This window comes from Equus quagga, chromosome 1 (genome assembly GCF_021613505.1).
Source record: "Equus quagga isolate Etosha38 chromosome 1, UCLA_HA_Equagga_1.0, whole genome shotgun sequence".
Lineage (NCBI taxonomy): Eukaryota > Metazoa > Chordata > Mammalia > Perissodactyla > Equidae > Equus > Equus quagga.
Window position 1 is genome coordinate 82,689,026 of NC_060267.1, and position 16,681 is coordinate 82,705,706.

The window sequence follows — 16,681 nt, forward strand, 5'->3', positions numbered from 1 at the left end:
AGTCAGACTAGGAGACCGCAAGTGAGACTGCAGAGACGGGCCTGGATGGGGAGGCCACATTTCGGGCCTGGGTGGAAGCCCTTCTGCCTCCACCTCTGTGATGCGTGGAGCAGGGAGACGAGTGCCAGATTGGGAGCAGGGGATAAGATTTCAAGCCCTGGCTTTGCCACCCACTTGCTGAGTGCCCTTGAGTAAGTCACCACACTTCTCTGGGCTTCATTTACCCATGGGTAAAATAGGAAGCTCCTAGGACCTTCTTTCTCAGCTCTGATTTGACATCCCAGGGCTGGTGAGCACCTGGGACTGGGGACTGCTCACGAGAAAGCTCGACTGCCTTTCCTTGGCTTTGTTCGGAGCTGAGGGCAGTTTGACAGCAGCAGGGAAGCCCTCCTGAGACCCCCTCCCTGGGACTGGGGGACGATTGCAGTGGGTGGCAGAGCAGAGGGTTATATCTCCATTTCAGAAAGGAGAGGCCTGAGGCTCAGAGAGGGGAAGACACTTACCCAACATCACCCAGCACTGTAGTGGCAGGGCAGGGACTTGAACCTGAGGTGGGTGCTCTGTCCCTTACCCACAGCTGCCTCTGAAGGCACCACTGGGTGGGACTTGCTGCTGTACCGTAGGAGGAGAGAGAGGGAGGGTGGGGGCTGGAGCAGTCTCCTAGAGAGCCCTGAAGGGTGAGAAAGCTTTGGATTGTCAGTTCTCAGTGTGGGTTTTGCAGCACACTGGAGCTTCAGGCAGGATGTGGTGGAGAAAAGCACTTCTCGATTCAATAAAGTAGGGAAAATGGTAGAGAAATGCTGTGTAAAACAAAGGCCAGCAGGTTCATTTCCCAGAGGACTTCCTGGAGCCTTTATCATGCTGGTGAGTGTCATGTAACAGTCGGGGGGGCAGGTGAGGAGCATTCCCTGTGCTTACCTGATCGTGGAACCCTATCCTTGCAGAATATCTCAGGGGACTGGGCTTCCTTAGAACATCCTTTGGGAAATGCTGGTTTTAAGAAAGGAAATTTGCAGCTCTTTGATCCAGGAAAGTAGCCCCAGGGGACTTTGTTAGTGGAGTATGAGATTCACAGGGTGGCAGCCAGGTGCAGTGGGTGGGGAATCTTCTGGAAGCTCACTCGTCCACAGGCCGGAAGTTTCTTCAACTCAACCCCGTCTGTTTCTCCCACATCTGCTTCTCTGGACCCTCTCCCTGGACTGACGCTGTCTCCTTGACCCAACAGAAAGGAGGCGTGGCATCAGGATTCAAGCATGTGGTGCCCAATGAGGTGGTGGTGCAGAGGCTCCTCCAGGTCAAAGGGCGGCGTGTGGTCCGTGCTACTGAGGTGCCCGTATCCTGGGAGAGCTTCAACAATGGCGACTGCTTCATCCTGGACCTGGGCAACGTGAGTCCTGCCCTGCCCTTTCCCAGGGACCACTGCGATGCTTCTGGCCTGGCCAGGCCTGACTCTGGGGAGGTGGACACACCCATGTGAACACATATGTGCAAAGACACGGGCAGGGCAAGCCACAGGGACAGCAGCCTCCAGGCGCACATGTGCTCTATGCATGAGTCAGACACACCTGCAAAGACTTAGATCCAGACGTGCCCAGCACTCGGACTCCCACAGAGTCAAACTCGCTGTAGACTCAAACCCATCAAACGCGTGCACACAGACCTCATGTACAGCGTACTCAGACTTTGATTGACGTACAGACTCCCTGACCTCTTGTGTTCGTATGCGCATCTTGTGTACCTTTTTACATATAGTCACTCACTTACAAATACATGGCAGGCATGTGCAGGAACTATAGGCTCCTGCCTACCAGGCATGGACCTGGCGCCATGATGAATACCTACATGCGTAGACTTGAGTGTGTTGTTCAAGGAGCCACATGTGTGTGTCATACGTGTTAGTGCACATGGACACTTGTATATAGCAAGGCATGTGGGATGGTTTCCTGGGCCCACCTTACAGATGTGTGATGCCTTGTACACATTCCTCACAAATCCATGTGCATTCCTACCACATGGCCACACATCCCACCCAAGCTCATGTGCCCATACACATGTGGTATAACGTCCATGCAAACACAGGCTCACAGTTATTCAGTGTAAGCTTTTCATTAAAGTATGATAGGTACATAGAGGAGCTTGTGAATCCTGAGTGCACAGCTGTATGGATTTCACAAAGTGAACGCAGGCGTGTCACCAACACCCGGATCAGTAGACAGACCATCACCAGCCCCTCCTGTCCTCTTCCAGTCCCCTCACCCACAAGGGTAGCCAGCATCCTGAGCTCTCAACGGCATCGTGTAGTTCTGCCTGTTTCTGAACCTCGTGCACATGGAATCATTCTTTTTTGTGTCTGACTTCTTTTGCTCAACATTCTGTTTCTGAGCTCCATCTGTATTGTTGCATTTAGTTGTAGATTGTTCATTCTCCTTGCTGGGTAAGATTCCATCGGCTAGCTCTGCCGCAATTCATTTATCCTTTCTGGTGTAGACGGACGCTTGGGGTGGTTTCTTGTTTGGGGCTGTTACAGTGGTGCTACTCTGAACGTCCCTGCACACATCTTTTGGGGGACACACGAGCGCACCTCTGTTGAGAATATTCCTAGGAAAGGGATTGCCGCGTCATAGGACATCGACATACAGTCATGTGTTGCGTAATGACGGGGATACGTTCTGAGAAGGGCATCATTAGGCGATTTCGTGCTTGTGCGAACATCGTAGAGCGTAAATACACAAACCTGGATGGTACAGCCTATGACACACCTAGGCTACATGGTACTAATCTTATGGGACCACCGTCACATACACGGTCGTTGTTGACCAAAGCATTGTTATGCGGTGCATGACCGTGCTGAGCTTTTAGCAGTTACAGCAAAGGGGCTGTCCCAATTTCTGCTCCCACCAGCAGGCAAACCTTTTTATGCACATTCTATGTGTAGTTGTATCTGTGAAAAACCACATATCCCAAGCCATGCCCTCACCTACCCTGGTGCACGCGGATCACACCCATGGTTCTTGGGTGTGCACATGTGCACGCTCCACTGGCCCTCACCTGGGCGAGCAGAGAACAGGTGAGCTTACATACACCCCAGTCTTCTCCTTGCCCTGTCACTGGGCGGGGCTTCTGTGAAGGTGGGGCACTGCCTTACGTGGAATCCCTGTCTTACAGAACATCTATCAGTGGTGCGGCTCCAAAAGCAACCGATTTGAGAGGCTGAAGGCCACGCAGGTGTCCAAGGGCATCCGGGACAACGAGCGGAGCGGCCGGGCCCAAGTGTCCGTGTTTGAGGAAGGCGCTGAGCCCGAGGCGATGCTCCAGGTACCCGCAGCCATGTCCCAGAGGTACAGGGTGGGGCCCAGCATGGGGCAGGATGCTCATTTCTTTCTTCCGTTCAGTAGACAATTTTGAGGTAAGCTTTTTTTCCGCACCTGGAGATCTTTAGAAAGTGGGGAGGAGCAGATTCCCTGACAACTCCCAGACTCCCCTGAGAAGTGGGGCTGGAATCTCAGGACGTGGTGCATGCTGGGGTTGTGAGGCACACCCTCCAACTGGGAGGGCCAGGTCCTCCAAAGGAGCTGAGGCGGAGGGTCTCGGCATCTCCTGAGGGCAAGCCTGGTGCTGGAGCCAGGTCAGAAAGAGACAACCAAGACCCAATCCCCTCTTTCCTCTCTGACCATTCCTGGTAGTTTATGGTGCATTTAGTCAACTGCATGATGTGACTGCCAGCCTTTGTGCATTGAGGACATATCAATAGAGGCACAGTTCACCAGGAAAAGGAGGAGACCATGAGCTCTGCTCCATGCCACTTGGTTCCGGCTTGCCTGGGGGCATTGAGTCCTGGTTTTTAGAAAGAACAGAAGGTGATTATTATTGGCAGAATCCTAGACACCAGCTGTGGCTTGGGAGGGGCAGGAGTTGGGGCTGTTGAGGCTGGAGGTAGTCCAGAATGGAGGAGAGAAAATAGGCTCTGAAGTCACAGGGATGTGGGTTCAAATTCTGACTTAGCCACTTCATAACTGTGCGGACAAGTTACTTCATCTCTGGACTTCAGTTTCCTCTTCTGTAAAATGAGAGTGTTCATCTTCACCTCTCATCATGGGTGTGAGGATTAAATGAGATCTTTTAAACGCATGTGGTAGAAGCGTTCAGTAGCTGTGTTTAATGTTCTCAGAAGGCCTAGGAGGAGGTGGTAGGGTAAGTATCTGAAGGACTGTCCTGCAGGCAGAGGAGCAGGGTGTTCTCGTGGAGCTGGAGACAGGAACACAGGGAGGGAGGCACTCGACAGGCAGATCTGGTTGAGCTCTGCACACAGGAGGCATGTGAAGAGATGCAGGACGTCTCTGGAGGGGCTCCTCCCCTCAGTGGAGGGTTGCCATGGGTGCCCATGTGGTCCTTGTTTGCCTGGGGAGGGAGCTCTCTCAGGAGCCCAGGCCCGTCCCTGAGGGAGGAGGCTGCGCGGAGCTCATGGCCACCCTTACTTCCATCTCTGCATCTCCTGCAGGTGCTGGGCCCCAAGCCAACTCTGCCCGAAGGGACCGAGGACACAGTCAAGGAGGATGCGGCCAACCGCAAGCTGGCCAAGCTCTACAAGGTGAGCCCCAGCTGCTCTGTCCCCTGGGTGTGGGGTCAGGACAGCGAGGCAGGAGACCTGGTCCTCCCGAGCTACTGCCCTGGGACCTTGACCGCGGGTTTAGGGGGCAGGGAGGAGGGGCGGGGCTCGGCTTCCTTACGTCTCCATCGGACACCCATCTCCTTCCTTTACCTTCTTGCACCCAGAGTAAGAGAATGTGATCAGCTGCAGGCACAGCTGCATCATGTTCGTCCGTGGTTCTTGGGCAGCACAGGCCCTCTCTCTGGGTCTCAGTTTCCCAGTCTGTAAGGTGGGGAGAAGGGCAGTAGGATCAATTTTGGAGGATTTCTGAGAGTCCACGGAGAAAACTGATGGAAAAGTGTCCTAGGAAAATACTTGGGGAGCTACTGCAGAGATGGGAGTAGGGGGGAGGCGGGTTATGGTCAATGGCTTTATTTATAATTTCTTCCTTGGGATTTTTAAAACTGAATTGAAGCTTATCTTGAGGGTCTTTGCTGAGCTCTGGGAGAGCCCGGCCTCGCCCCCGCTGCTCATGTTGTGCCCTCGGCTTATTTGCGGTAAAATAACAACAAAATAGGGGAGGGTGCAGCTTCCCAGCACGTCCAAAGAAAAACCACATGATTGATTTTTATTCTGATGTGAAAGGAGTACATGTTCATTGTAAAAAAAAATAGTGAGCAATACTCAAGAGTTTAAAAGGAAAATAAAAGTCAATGCAATTTCATTAGTTTAAGATACTATTAAGTACTATTTTTAAAATGAGTTTTCATTACAAAAGTAGCAATGCTCTATTAAAAATACCTCACCCCTTTCTGGGGGTTACCATGGTTACATGGTTACCATTTTGGTGAAGGAATGTTCTAGATTATATCTTTCTGTGTCTAACTATATACTTTTCCATCTCTGTTTGATATAAAGGGATCTAAACTCTTCATGCCTTTCTGTGGCCTTCTTTTTGTCTGCTCAATATGGTCAGGAATATCCTTGTATAATAAACAGCCACAGGACCCTTTTTAACAGCTGTATAGTATTCTATTCTATGAATGTAAGAATGTCAGCAGACCCCTCGTGATGGACATTAGGATGTTTCCACCTTTTCTGATTGCAAACAGTCCCTCTTTGTGCTCTTGTGCTAAGTATGGCATCAAGGCAAGTCCCCAGACATGAATTGCTGGGTCAAAGGCTGAATAATGAGTCTGTGATTGAAAATACTGGTTCTGGAGTCAGACGGCCTGGGTTCAAATCCCAGGTCTGGTACTTTCTATCTGTGCGGGTTACTTAACCCCTCTGTGCCTTGGTTTCCTTGTGAATAAAATGGGGATAATTCTAGAACTATCATGGTGTTGTTGCAAGGACTAAAGGAGTTGTATAATTATATGTTATTAAATTATATAAATTGCTTAGAACAGTGCCTGGCACATAGTAAGTATTCCATAAGTGTAGAACACTGATTATTTAAAGTTCTGGTATATGTTACTAAACTGCAGTCTGGAAGGACTCCCAAATTACTGTCCCCACCTAGTTTGTCAACACTAGATAGTGTCAATCTGAATTTTCACTAGTATGGCACACTTTTTTTTTTAATTCAATGAACTTTTTATTTTGGAGTGATTTTTAGGTTTACAGGAAAATTGCAAAGATAGTACAGAGGGTTCCCATACACCCCTCATCCAGCTTCTCCTCAACATGTTAATGTAACCAGGTACCTCTGTCAACACTAAGAAATTAATATTGGTTCAATGCTATTAAGTAAACCACAGATTTTATTCAAATATCCCCAGTTTTTCATTCCAAATTCCGATCCAGGATATCACATTGCATTTAGATTTATTTATTTATTTTTTGGTGAGGAGGATTGGCCCTGAGCTAACTTTTGTTGCCAATCTTCCTCTTTTTGCTTGAGGAAGATTGTCACTAAACTAACATCTATGCCAATTTTCCTCTATTTTTTCATATGTGGGATGCTGCCACAGCGTGGTTTGATGAGTGGTGTAGGTCTGTGCCCAGGATCTGAACCTGCCAACCCCGGGCTGCCACAGCAGAGCATATGAACTTAACTACTATGCCACGAGGCTGGCCTTGCATTTAGATCTTTTTACTTTTATTTTTATTTCCTTTTTTCCTTATTTTAACTGATGAGGTTGGTTATCTATCGCCTCATCCAACCGTACAGTTGGATGCCTATGCCACCCACGTTCCTGCATTTTATCCTCTCTCCCTTTCCGTGTGCAGTTTCCATGTTACTCCTGTGTGTGGGTCACAGACGTGGTGTAACAAAGTAGAGAGGGAGAAAGAAAATCTGCATGTGCCTCAGAGCTTGAGGGCACAAGTCCAGGTGTCACTCTGCAGTGATGTTTGGGGTCGGCGTCGGGACGTGGACCACCCCATGTGTTGCTTGGGGATGCTCTCTGGGCAGGCGGAGGTGGTGGAAGTCGCTCACGTGCTGGGCTCCCTCTCTCTCGTCCCCTCAGGTCTCCAATGGCGCGGGCCCCATGGTGGTCTCCCTTGTGGCTGATGAGAATCCCTTCGCCCAGGGGGCCTTGAGGTCAGAGGACTGCTTCATCCTGGACCACGGCAAAGATGGGAAAATCTTTGTCTGGAAAGGTACTGGGGACAGGGGAGGCGTTCTAACCAGCTCCAGGCGGCCTTGCAGGAACTCAGCTCTCGAGGGAGACTGGAGTGTGTGTTCCATTTTCCCTGGGGCAGTCGCAGGCTCCTGAATGGAAATCAGGAGTCCTGGGCTAAAGCAGTTGACTTGCTGTGTGATGTTAGGCACTTTACTTACCTCTCTGGACCTCAGATTTCCCATTTGGGCTAAAACTGGTGTTTCCCAAGTGTGTTATAAGACCAGTTCTCAGAGAGGTTAATTGACATCTTGTAAAAAATATGTAAAAAACATACAAATAAGTTTATGGGTTAAATAATTTTCACAAGTTTGTTTATTGCAGGACTTTTAAGAGCCTGTACCTTGCTAATGTGTGTTGGGGCTTTTCATGAAGGTGATCTGGTTTCTGTTTGTAGACGCTGTGCTAGGGGTCCGTGGAACTCTCTGGAATGTCTTGTGGGACTGATTGTGGGAGGCTCTTGAAAAAGGTTGGCCCAGATGTTTCTGAGAGGTCCTGAGATGTTCCGAGGGGATTCATCGGCGTCCTATTCTGATGTTCCACGTGTGATGCACGGGAAGAGCACAGAATGGGGAGGGAGGCAGTGGTGGATAGAGAATGGCAGAGAGAGAGAAGGAGTGAGAGACGGAGCATGTGTGGCTATAATAATAATTATTATTATTATTATCTGGGCCCCTCGGCCTTGGTGACAGGAAGTCTGGGCACTGAGGGCTGGCAGCAACTAGCCAGGGGCTGTCCAGGCATGAGGAGACTCTCACGGTTGGGGCAAACTTCAGACTGGAGTGGGAGGAGCCCCCCACTGTGGACAGAAGGCCTGGGGGAGGGGGGAGCATCTGGGGTGTAGGCTTCAGAGTCGATGGAGCAGAGGCTGAGTCCCAGCTTTCCCACTTGTCTCGGTCCAGTCACTTGACCTCTCTAAGACCCTGGTTTCCTTATATGTAAGTGGGGGCAAGATAATGCTCTTCATCACATAAGGTTGTTGTGTGGATTGAATGAAGTAATTTATGTATGGTTCTGAGCACAAAATGCATGCTCAGTGAATGGACCACAGTGGGTGCTGTGGTGCCTGTCATCAGCCAGGACCCCAGGCTGGCCCCTCAGGGGCTCCAGGAGCAGTCAGCTCTGGGGGTCTCTGGCCTGGGCTGTCCACAGTCAAAGAAGAATAGGGAGGGAGGCTCGGCTGCTGCTTTCCCTGGACCCTTGGGCTTTGGGGTGCAGCACTGACCCCAGGCCCCTCATCCTCCGTCGTCTGACAGGCAAGCAAGCCAACATGGAGGAGAGGAAGGCTGCCCTCAAAACAGCCTCCGACTTCATCTCCAAGATGGACTACCCCAAGCAGACCCAGGTGAGGCCTGGAGCCACGTAGGGCAGTGAGGATGGGTCCAATCTGGGTGGGATGGATGTCCTGCTTAGTGTGGTTTGGGTGTCTGAGGCTGACCTGAGGACCCCTGCTGGGCAGCCTCTGTCCTCAGGGTTACCCAAGTCCATGCTTCCCCTCCCCGTCCCCTCCCAGGTCTCCGTCCTTCCCGAGGGTGGTGAGACCCCGCTGTTCAAGCAGTTCTTCAAGAACTGGCGGGACCCGGACCAGACGGAAGGCCTGGGCTTGGCCTATCTCTCCAGCCACATCGCCCACGTGGAGCGCGTGCCTTTTGATGCCGCCACCCTGCACACCTCCACTGCCATGGCCGCCCAGCATGGCATGGATGACGACGGCACAGGCCAGAAACAGGTACCTGGGGGTTGGGGTGGGCGTGTTCAGCACCCTCCCCGCCTCCCTCCCAGGTACCTCTGACCCATGCGCTGCCTCCTGCTTCCCTGAGGATGGTTCTCTCTGAGGTTTGGAGCAGTTTGGGGAGATGAGATTCTTTTATCTTACTTGATTTTGACAACCAACATACCCTGAGTGCCCACTGTGTGCCAGACCTCATGCCAGATATCTTAAGACCCCACCCTGCCGGCAAGGAGTGCCTAGTCTGGGAGGGGAGGTGACCACAGCCACAGCCAATTGCTCCGACCTGTGTGGTCACTGGAAGATGGGAGGCAAGCACAGGGGTTATGGGAACACAGGAAGGACAGTTGGGGCAGGGTGGTTGTGGCAGTCTTTATAGAGATGGGGACTCTTAGTGAGGCTCAGAGTATGAATATGAGTTTGCTGCCAGAGAGGAAGAGCGGAGGGCATTCCAGGCAGAGAGCTGTCCCAGGATCCTGGTGCTGATGGCATCCTCACGGAGGAGCCTTGAATGCCATGTCCAAGGGTGTGGCCTTGATCCTGTAACCAGGGAGTGCTAGTGAGGTCTTTTTCCTTTTTCCTTAAAAGCAGAGATGTTCTGTGCTTTCAAAACTTGCTGTGAAAATGGATTAGAAGCACGAAAATGAAGGTAGAGTCCCCATGAGGAAGTTGTTATAATAACTTAGGGGAGAGAATTCAACCTTGAGACCAGGAAGGTCACAGTGGAGATGGAGAGGTGGGGCAGAGGGCCAGAGATATTTATGAGGTGAAGTCTGCTTTAGGCAAACATTAATTCCATTCCACATGACAGAAATAGCAAAAGTGTTAATTTCTATTTATAATTGTTTTTGTCATTGGTATTATTACTAATCATTCATTGATTACATCAGTGGGAGGGGAGGATGCAATGAAAATGTTGAGGGCAGGGCAGTGTGGAAAGAGCCCTGGCAGCCCAGCTGTGTGACCTTGCCTGAGTTGCTTAACCTCTTTGAGCCTCACTTCCCTCACTTGTAAGATGGTGTTTCATTTTACTCATCACCTTCAAGAATTTTCAAAGTCCAGATATTCTGGTTTTCCGTCTCCCGGCACTGGGAGGGCTCCGTGTATCCACAGCACCACCAGGTGGCGCTGCAGGGCCTTGTGTCCATTTGGAAAAGCCAGTCGCCGGAGCTCTGCAAAGAGATCTGCCAGCAGGGGTCATTTTGAGGTCACCTAGTGATGGCCCTGCCTCCGGACGTGATCTACAAAATGCAGACAATTCAATAATGATACAGATATGGTAATGTTAGGAATAACAATAATTCTAGTGAAAAAGGAGCTGCCTCCTACAGAGCTGTCCCCTGTGCCAGGCACTGGGCAAGATGCTCACGAGTAAACTCATTCGGTTCTCACAACAACGCTTCCAGGTAGGTCTTCTTATTATTCCCATTTTCCAGATGAGGAAACTGAGGCTTGTAGACGTTAAGCAAGTTGTCCAAGGTCGCACAACCTCTAAGGAGATGGAGCCTGATTCGAATCCAGGTCATATGTTGATTTGTGCCTCGAGCCGTCACTGAAAGCGCGTTCTAACCGCCCCCATGCAGCTCCCAGTCCCCATGCTGAGCTCTGAGCTCTCCAAGGAGGAAGTACGGGGCGGGGCAGGGTGGCAGGTTCCACAGCAGGAGACCTGGGTTTGAATCCTAGTGGCTCTGTGATTTGGGCAAATTATTTAACTTCAGTCTGAGCCCAAGTGGAGTCCCCTATCAAAAGCTTGTCCTGTTGTGTTGCCTTGACCCGCTGCGCTGCGGTCTCCCAGCTGGCCGGACTCAGGGAGTGGGCATGCCACACTGTGTCTGAGCCCGGCTTTGCTCCGGCAGATCTGGAGAGTCGAAGGGTCCAACAAAGTGCCCGTGGACCCCGCCACCTACGGGCAGTTCTACGGTGGGGACAGCTACATCATTCTGTACAACTACCGCCACGGCAGCCGTCAGGGACAGATCATCTACAACTGGTGAGGGTCTGGGGCCCTGTGCTGTGGGGTGGAGCATGGGGGGCACTGCCGGGCCCCGAGTAGGGCAGCCAGGGCGGCGGGTGTACACGGCTGAGGGATGCCGAGGGCGTGTGGGCCTGAGGTGGGACAGCCACACTCCGCTGGGAAGGTCTTATCCACAGGGCAACACCACTTGTCTTATTTCTCAAAACGACTTTTAAACTTAAAAACATTACCTGTCCATTGTAGGAGATGTGGTGAACAGGGAGAAGCAAATAGAAAATCTCTCCCGCAATTCCATGCCAAGTACTGTATGTGTGGATGTTCATCCTCCCACGGTTTTAAATTAAAAATAAAATATTAAATATATTATGCTAATATTAAAAATATCTTTTTTTTAAAAATAGATAATGCATTCACATAATTCAAAAATCTAAACAGAATAAAAAGGTATCTATTGAGAAATCTTATTCCCATCCATCCTTCTCTACCCTATTCTCCAACCGCCACCCCTCCATGGATAACCGCTTTCGTTAGTTTCTTGTATATCCTTCCGGTAATTCTTTATGCAAATACAGTTATATGTTGCTTAACATCTTTGATCGGTTCTGAGATGTGCACCGCTGGGTGATTTTGTCATTGTGCGAACATCATGGAGTGTACTTACACAAACCTAGATGGTATAGCCTACCACACACCTAGGCTGTATGGTACTAACCTTATGGGACCCCCGTTGTATATGTGGTCTGTCGTTGACTGAAGCGTTGTTATGCAGTACATGATTGCATGAGCAAAATGGCTATATATTCCTAGTTCTCTCTCTTCCTTACACAAAGGATAGCATTCTATGTATGTTGTCCTGCACTTTGTTTTTCTCACTTAACACTTCCTGGAGATCAAGCTACGGCAGTACATAGGGAACTTCCTTGCTCTTTTTTACAACCGCATAATATTCCACTGTGTGGCTTTCCCATAGTTTATTTAACAAATTCCCTGCTGATGCATACTTGGGTTGATTCCAGTCTTTTGCTATTACAAGCATTGCTGTGATGAGTAACCTTAAACAAATGTCATTTTGAATGTGTAGAGAAATGTCTGTAGGGTAAGTTCCCAGAAGTGGGATTGCTGGATCGAGGGGTGAATGTCCTTGCCATTTTGATAGATAGTGCCCAATTTGCCCAGATGGGGTTGGCAGCATTTCGCATTCCCACCAGCAACGAGTGGGAGTATCTGTTTGCCCACAGCCTCACCGGTGGATGGTATTGTCCAACTTTTGGATGTTTGTCAACCTTATAAAGTGGTGTGTCAGCATATTTTTAATTTGTATTTCTATTACTATTCGGTCTCAAACTTTTTGATGACTGGCTGTTGGATTTGTTTTCTTAAACGTTTTATTTTGAAATAACTTTAGCCTTGCTGAAAAGTTGGAAGTTGCAAAAATAGTACAGACATATAACCATTAACCCACAATCTGTAACTGTGTAACCCATACAACCCTTACACAGCTTCCTGTATGTTCCTATCTTACCTAACCTCAGTGCAATGCTGAGAACTGAGAAATTAACCTTGAAACAATACTGTTTACTCATCTATAGGCCTTGCTTGAATTTCACCATTTTCCTCACTAGTATTCTTTTTCTGGTCTAGGATTGAATCCAGGATCCTACATGGCATTTAATCATCGTGTCTCTGATCTGTGACAGTTCCTCAGTCTTTACCTTTCTTTCGCAACCTTGATACCTTACAAGAGTACTGGTCAGTTGTTTTGTAGAATGCCTCTCAATCTGACAACTTCAGACTTTTCCTTTCTTTTTTTTTTTTTTTTAAGGAAGATTAGCCCTGAGCTAACTGCTGCCAATCCTCCTCTTTTTGCTGAGGAAGACTGGCCCTGAGCTAACATCCGTGTCCATCTTCCTCTACTTTATATGTGGGATGCCTGCCACAGCACGGCTTGCCAAGCGGTGCCATGTCCGCACCCAGGATCCGAACCTGCAAACCCCCGGCCGCCAAAGCGGAATGTGCGATTAACCACTGAGCCACCGGGCCGACCCCAACAACTTCAGACTTTTAAAAGCAGGGGTTTTTTTGACCAGGCAATACATACACGTGGTACCAAATTCACAAGAAGACTATTTTTTTTAGTTAGCTGCACTGGCACATCAATTTGTCAGATTATTTGCTTATAAGGATAACACATGTTGGTTAAGGGAAATTTAGACAGTATCAGAAGGGGTGGGGCAGGAAGCCAACCGCCCCCCTAAATCTCCCACATGAGGACAATCACCACTGGCGTTTTCGTGGACATCCATGCAGACTTATCTGTGCATGTCCATGTGAGGCTAAAGTGACTGATGGCTTTTCCCACAAATGGGTTCACGTCGCACTTGTTCTTCCCTGACCTGCCTTTCTACCTTGAAAAAATGTCCTGGCCACCTTTGCACTTCAGATTCAAGTCTCAAAGCACTTTCTCTGACGGCTGCCCAGCAAGGGATGAGCCAGCCATCCCCCAAGGGGCACATTTAGGGTAGGGAAGTCCAGTGGTTGTGTTCAGATCTCCATGATAAGGCGACATGCTGAGCAGGGGCTGTGGCGTGTTGGCTTGGTTCCTGGCTCTGGTTCCTCCTGAGAGAATCTTTTCCTTCTCTGTGTCTTAGCTTTGTTACCTGTAGTCGAGAGATTACAGGGGTTGTCAGGCCCAGGGCAAAGGAGAGACTCGGGGCTCTGTGCAAACTTCCGTGTCGAGTATCATTTTCTCTTCCAGGCAGGGCGCCCAGTCCACCCAGGATGAGGTCGCTGCATCTGCCATCCTGACCACCCAGCTGGATGAGGAACTGGGAGGTACCCCTGTCCAGGTGAGCCCAGCCCATTGGCCCTCTGGACCACACCCTGGGCCTTGTTGAGCTGTTCACTCATCTATCTGACTGTCCATCCATCCATCCTCCAAACATTCATGCAGGGCTCCCCTGGGCCTGACCCTGCGTCTGCAGCCATGAGCACACAGATCCTGCCCCTGGCCTAGGCCCTTTACAGTCTAGCGGGGAGAAAGATGTTCAACAGACATGCGGGCGACTGGATGTATAGCCACACGCTGCCATGTGCCGTGAATGAAAATGATAAGAGGCCGTGGAGAGAGTAGCAGGAGAGCCGCAGGGCGGAATGGTTCAGAGGATGGACGTGGAGCCAGGCTACTTGGGTCTGAGTCCTGTCTTCACCTCTGGGCAACGTAGGCCATGTCACTGCACCTCTCTGTGCCTCTATGTTCTCAAACTGGGCATAACAACGGTACCTATCTCATAGGATTGCCATGAGGATGAAGAGTTAGCATTTGTAAAGCATTTAGAGCCGTGCTTGGCCCATAATAGGCCCCTTATACATATGTGTTAAGTATATGAACATATAGATCCCAGGTGAGATCTAATTGGATTAGACAAGGCCACTCCCCATGAGGAAGAGACTTTTCAGCTGAGACCTAACGGATGAATAGGAGTTGATCAGGCATATTCCAGGCAGAGGGTAGAGTATATGCAAAGGCCCTGAGGTGGGAGGAAGCATTGGGTATTAAAGCGAGGGGGAAAGTGTCATGATAGGAGTCTGGAGTGGTGCTCAGAGGGGCCAGACCACCCAGAAGTCATAGTGAGGATGTTGACCGTGATCCTGAGAACAAGGGGATACTGCTAAGTGGTAAATGTGATGTAAAGGGATTTATGGGTTTAAAGGAGGGATGCAGAGCCAGGTAGGGGAGAAAGACTGAATTCTGCTTCCTCTGTCCTACCCTGGGAGTGGACAGGGCTCTAGATTCGGATCCAGGGTTGGGGTCCTGAACTTTGACCGTGACAATGAGGTCCTCTGGGTGCCGAGTGGGATGATTACTGTCTTAGCTCATTTGATCCTGACAACAGCCTTGGGTGTAGCATTCTTGGCCTCATCCTACCGGGGAAGAACCTGAGAGGTTGAGGCATGTGCCCAAATTCTCACCGGCCGGGCGGAGCTGGGATCTGAGCTGTCACCCAGCAGTGGTGGGTCACACTGGAAGGGACCACAGTACTCTCAACACACATGTGAGATTGTCTTCTAGATTTAGCTAGCCAGGGCCACAGCCGGGATCTGAAATGAGGTGGGCACACGGGCAGGGGCAGGTGTGATACATCTTGGCAGAGACCTCCCTGCCCTGCTCCCTCCCGCCACCAAGCCCCTGACTACAGCCTGCATCTGGGGTGCACTGGCTGTGTAGAAGGCGTCTCACTGGATCTGGAAGGTTCTATTCTCACCACCCTGTGGGCTTTCATGCCTGGGGCTAATGTCACCAGCCTGGAAGAATGTCGGCGAACAATCCCTGTGATTCCATTTAAGGGAATTTTTGCAAATATGGACTCTCTTGGTTCTTGGACTAGATTCAGGGTCAGCAAGGCAGGTCCTCATGGGAGGGGAGTGTTGGAGGCGGTGCCCGGGGGACCTCAGGCAGTAGTGCTGTCTCCAGCTTTCCTGGAACTCCCGCTTGCCTGCCCAGCCCCTGTGAGCTGTGGGGCACGGTCCACCCATACACAGACACAGGCACGGTGGCCTTGTTTCGGGAAGGGGCCTGGGCCATGCTGGCTGGGATGGGGGGTGAGCCTGGTGCCACACAGAAAGACTGATGCTCCCACCCCCCTTTCCTGACCTGCCCTCCTGTCTCCCTGCCAGAGCCGTGTGGTCCAAGGCAAGGAGCCTGCCCATCTCATGAGTCTATTTGGCGGGAAGCCCATGATCGTCTACAAGGGTGGCACCTCCCGCGAGGGTGGGCAGACGACCCCCGCCAGTACTCGCCTCTTCCAGGTCCGGGCCAGCAGCTCTGGAGCCACCCGAGCCGTTGAGGTAATGCCCAGGCCCTGGACCCCAGGAGGGATCGGCCTCCCTGAAAGCTCCCAGATCAATGGGCAGATCCCTCGGCACAGGATTGGGGGTTAAGGGGTTAACCACAGGGTGGGTTAAAAACCAGCTTTTTGTACCTTCCTCCTCTTGCAGCAGGATTATATGAGCCTTCCCCTTGTTTTGTGGATGCCCAGTACCCCTTGCACACCTTCCATAATGGGCAGCTCTCTACCTCACATGTAGTCCCTTCTTCACAGTCTGGACACTGTTCCTGATTACGTTCCAGATGGCTACTCTCACTTTCATGGTGGAAAGTGCAGACCTGAACATAATCGTACAGGACAGTCTGAGCAGTTTGGAGGAGAATGGGACTGTCACCTCCTTTGTTCTGGGCACTCAACTTCTTTTAATGAGGCCCAGAATTCTGGAACTGTCTTGGCTAACAACAGTGCCTTAGTGACTCATGGGAGTCAACTAAGCCCCCCAGGTCCAAAGTCTGTGCCCTCAGCTCTGCTAGGGTATGCTCCTCCAAGTCCCCACCTCAGAGCTTGTCCTGCTGCAGCGTCTTCCAGGCTGTGGGGAGGGGGCCGAGGGCTTTTGGTCTGCTTCCTGATTAATCGAGCACTGCCCTCCCAGATAATCCCCAAGGCCGGCGCGCTGAACTCCAACGATGCCTTTGTCCTGAAAACTCCCTCGGCTGCCTACCTGTGGGTGGGTGCAGGAGCCAGCGAGGCGGAGAAGACGGGGGCCCAGGAGCTGCTCAGGGTGCTGCGGGCCCAACCTGTGCAGGTGGCAGAAGGCAGTGAGCCAGGTAGGGGCTGGGGCAGAGGGACCTGCTGCTCTCTGGGGACTGCAGCTGTTGGGTTCCCTCCCTTGCTGCTGTGTGGGGGCTCTCAATCCTCGCCCCTCCTCAGTGCCTGTCC

General features: G+C 50.9%; 1 protein-coding gene across 4 annotated transcripts in view; it reads left to right on the forward strand.

Annotated features, from left to right (window-relative positions):
- GSN (gelsolin) overlaps window positions 1-16,681 on the forward strand; it is a 55,976-nt gene that overhangs the window by 35,074 nt on the left and 4,221 nt on the right. For all 4 annotated transcript variants that reach the window (XM_046647008.1, XM_046646990.1, XM_046646982.1 and 1 more), the window contains 10 exons: window positions 1,226-1,387; window positions 3,166-3,315; window positions 4,499-4,588; window positions 7,060-7,192; window positions 8,469-8,557; window positions 8,726-8,941; window positions 10,798-10,931; window positions 13,672-13,762; window positions 15,591-15,761; window positions 16,395-16,569. In XM_046647008.1, coding sequence (XP_046502964.1) covers window positions 1,226-1,387; window positions 3,166-3,315; window positions 4,499-4,588; window positions 7,060-7,192; window positions 8,469-8,557; window positions 8,726-8,941; window positions 10,798-10,931; window positions 13,672-13,762; window positions 15,591-15,761; window positions 16,395-16,569 — 1,411 coding nt within the window. The remainder of the gene's footprint in view (window positions 1-1,225; window positions 1,388-3,165; window positions 3,316-4,498; window positions 4,589-7,059; window positions 7,193-8,468; window positions 8,558-8,725; window positions 8,942-10,797; window positions 10,932-13,671; window positions 13,763-15,590; window positions 15,762-16,394; window positions 16,570-16,681) is intronic.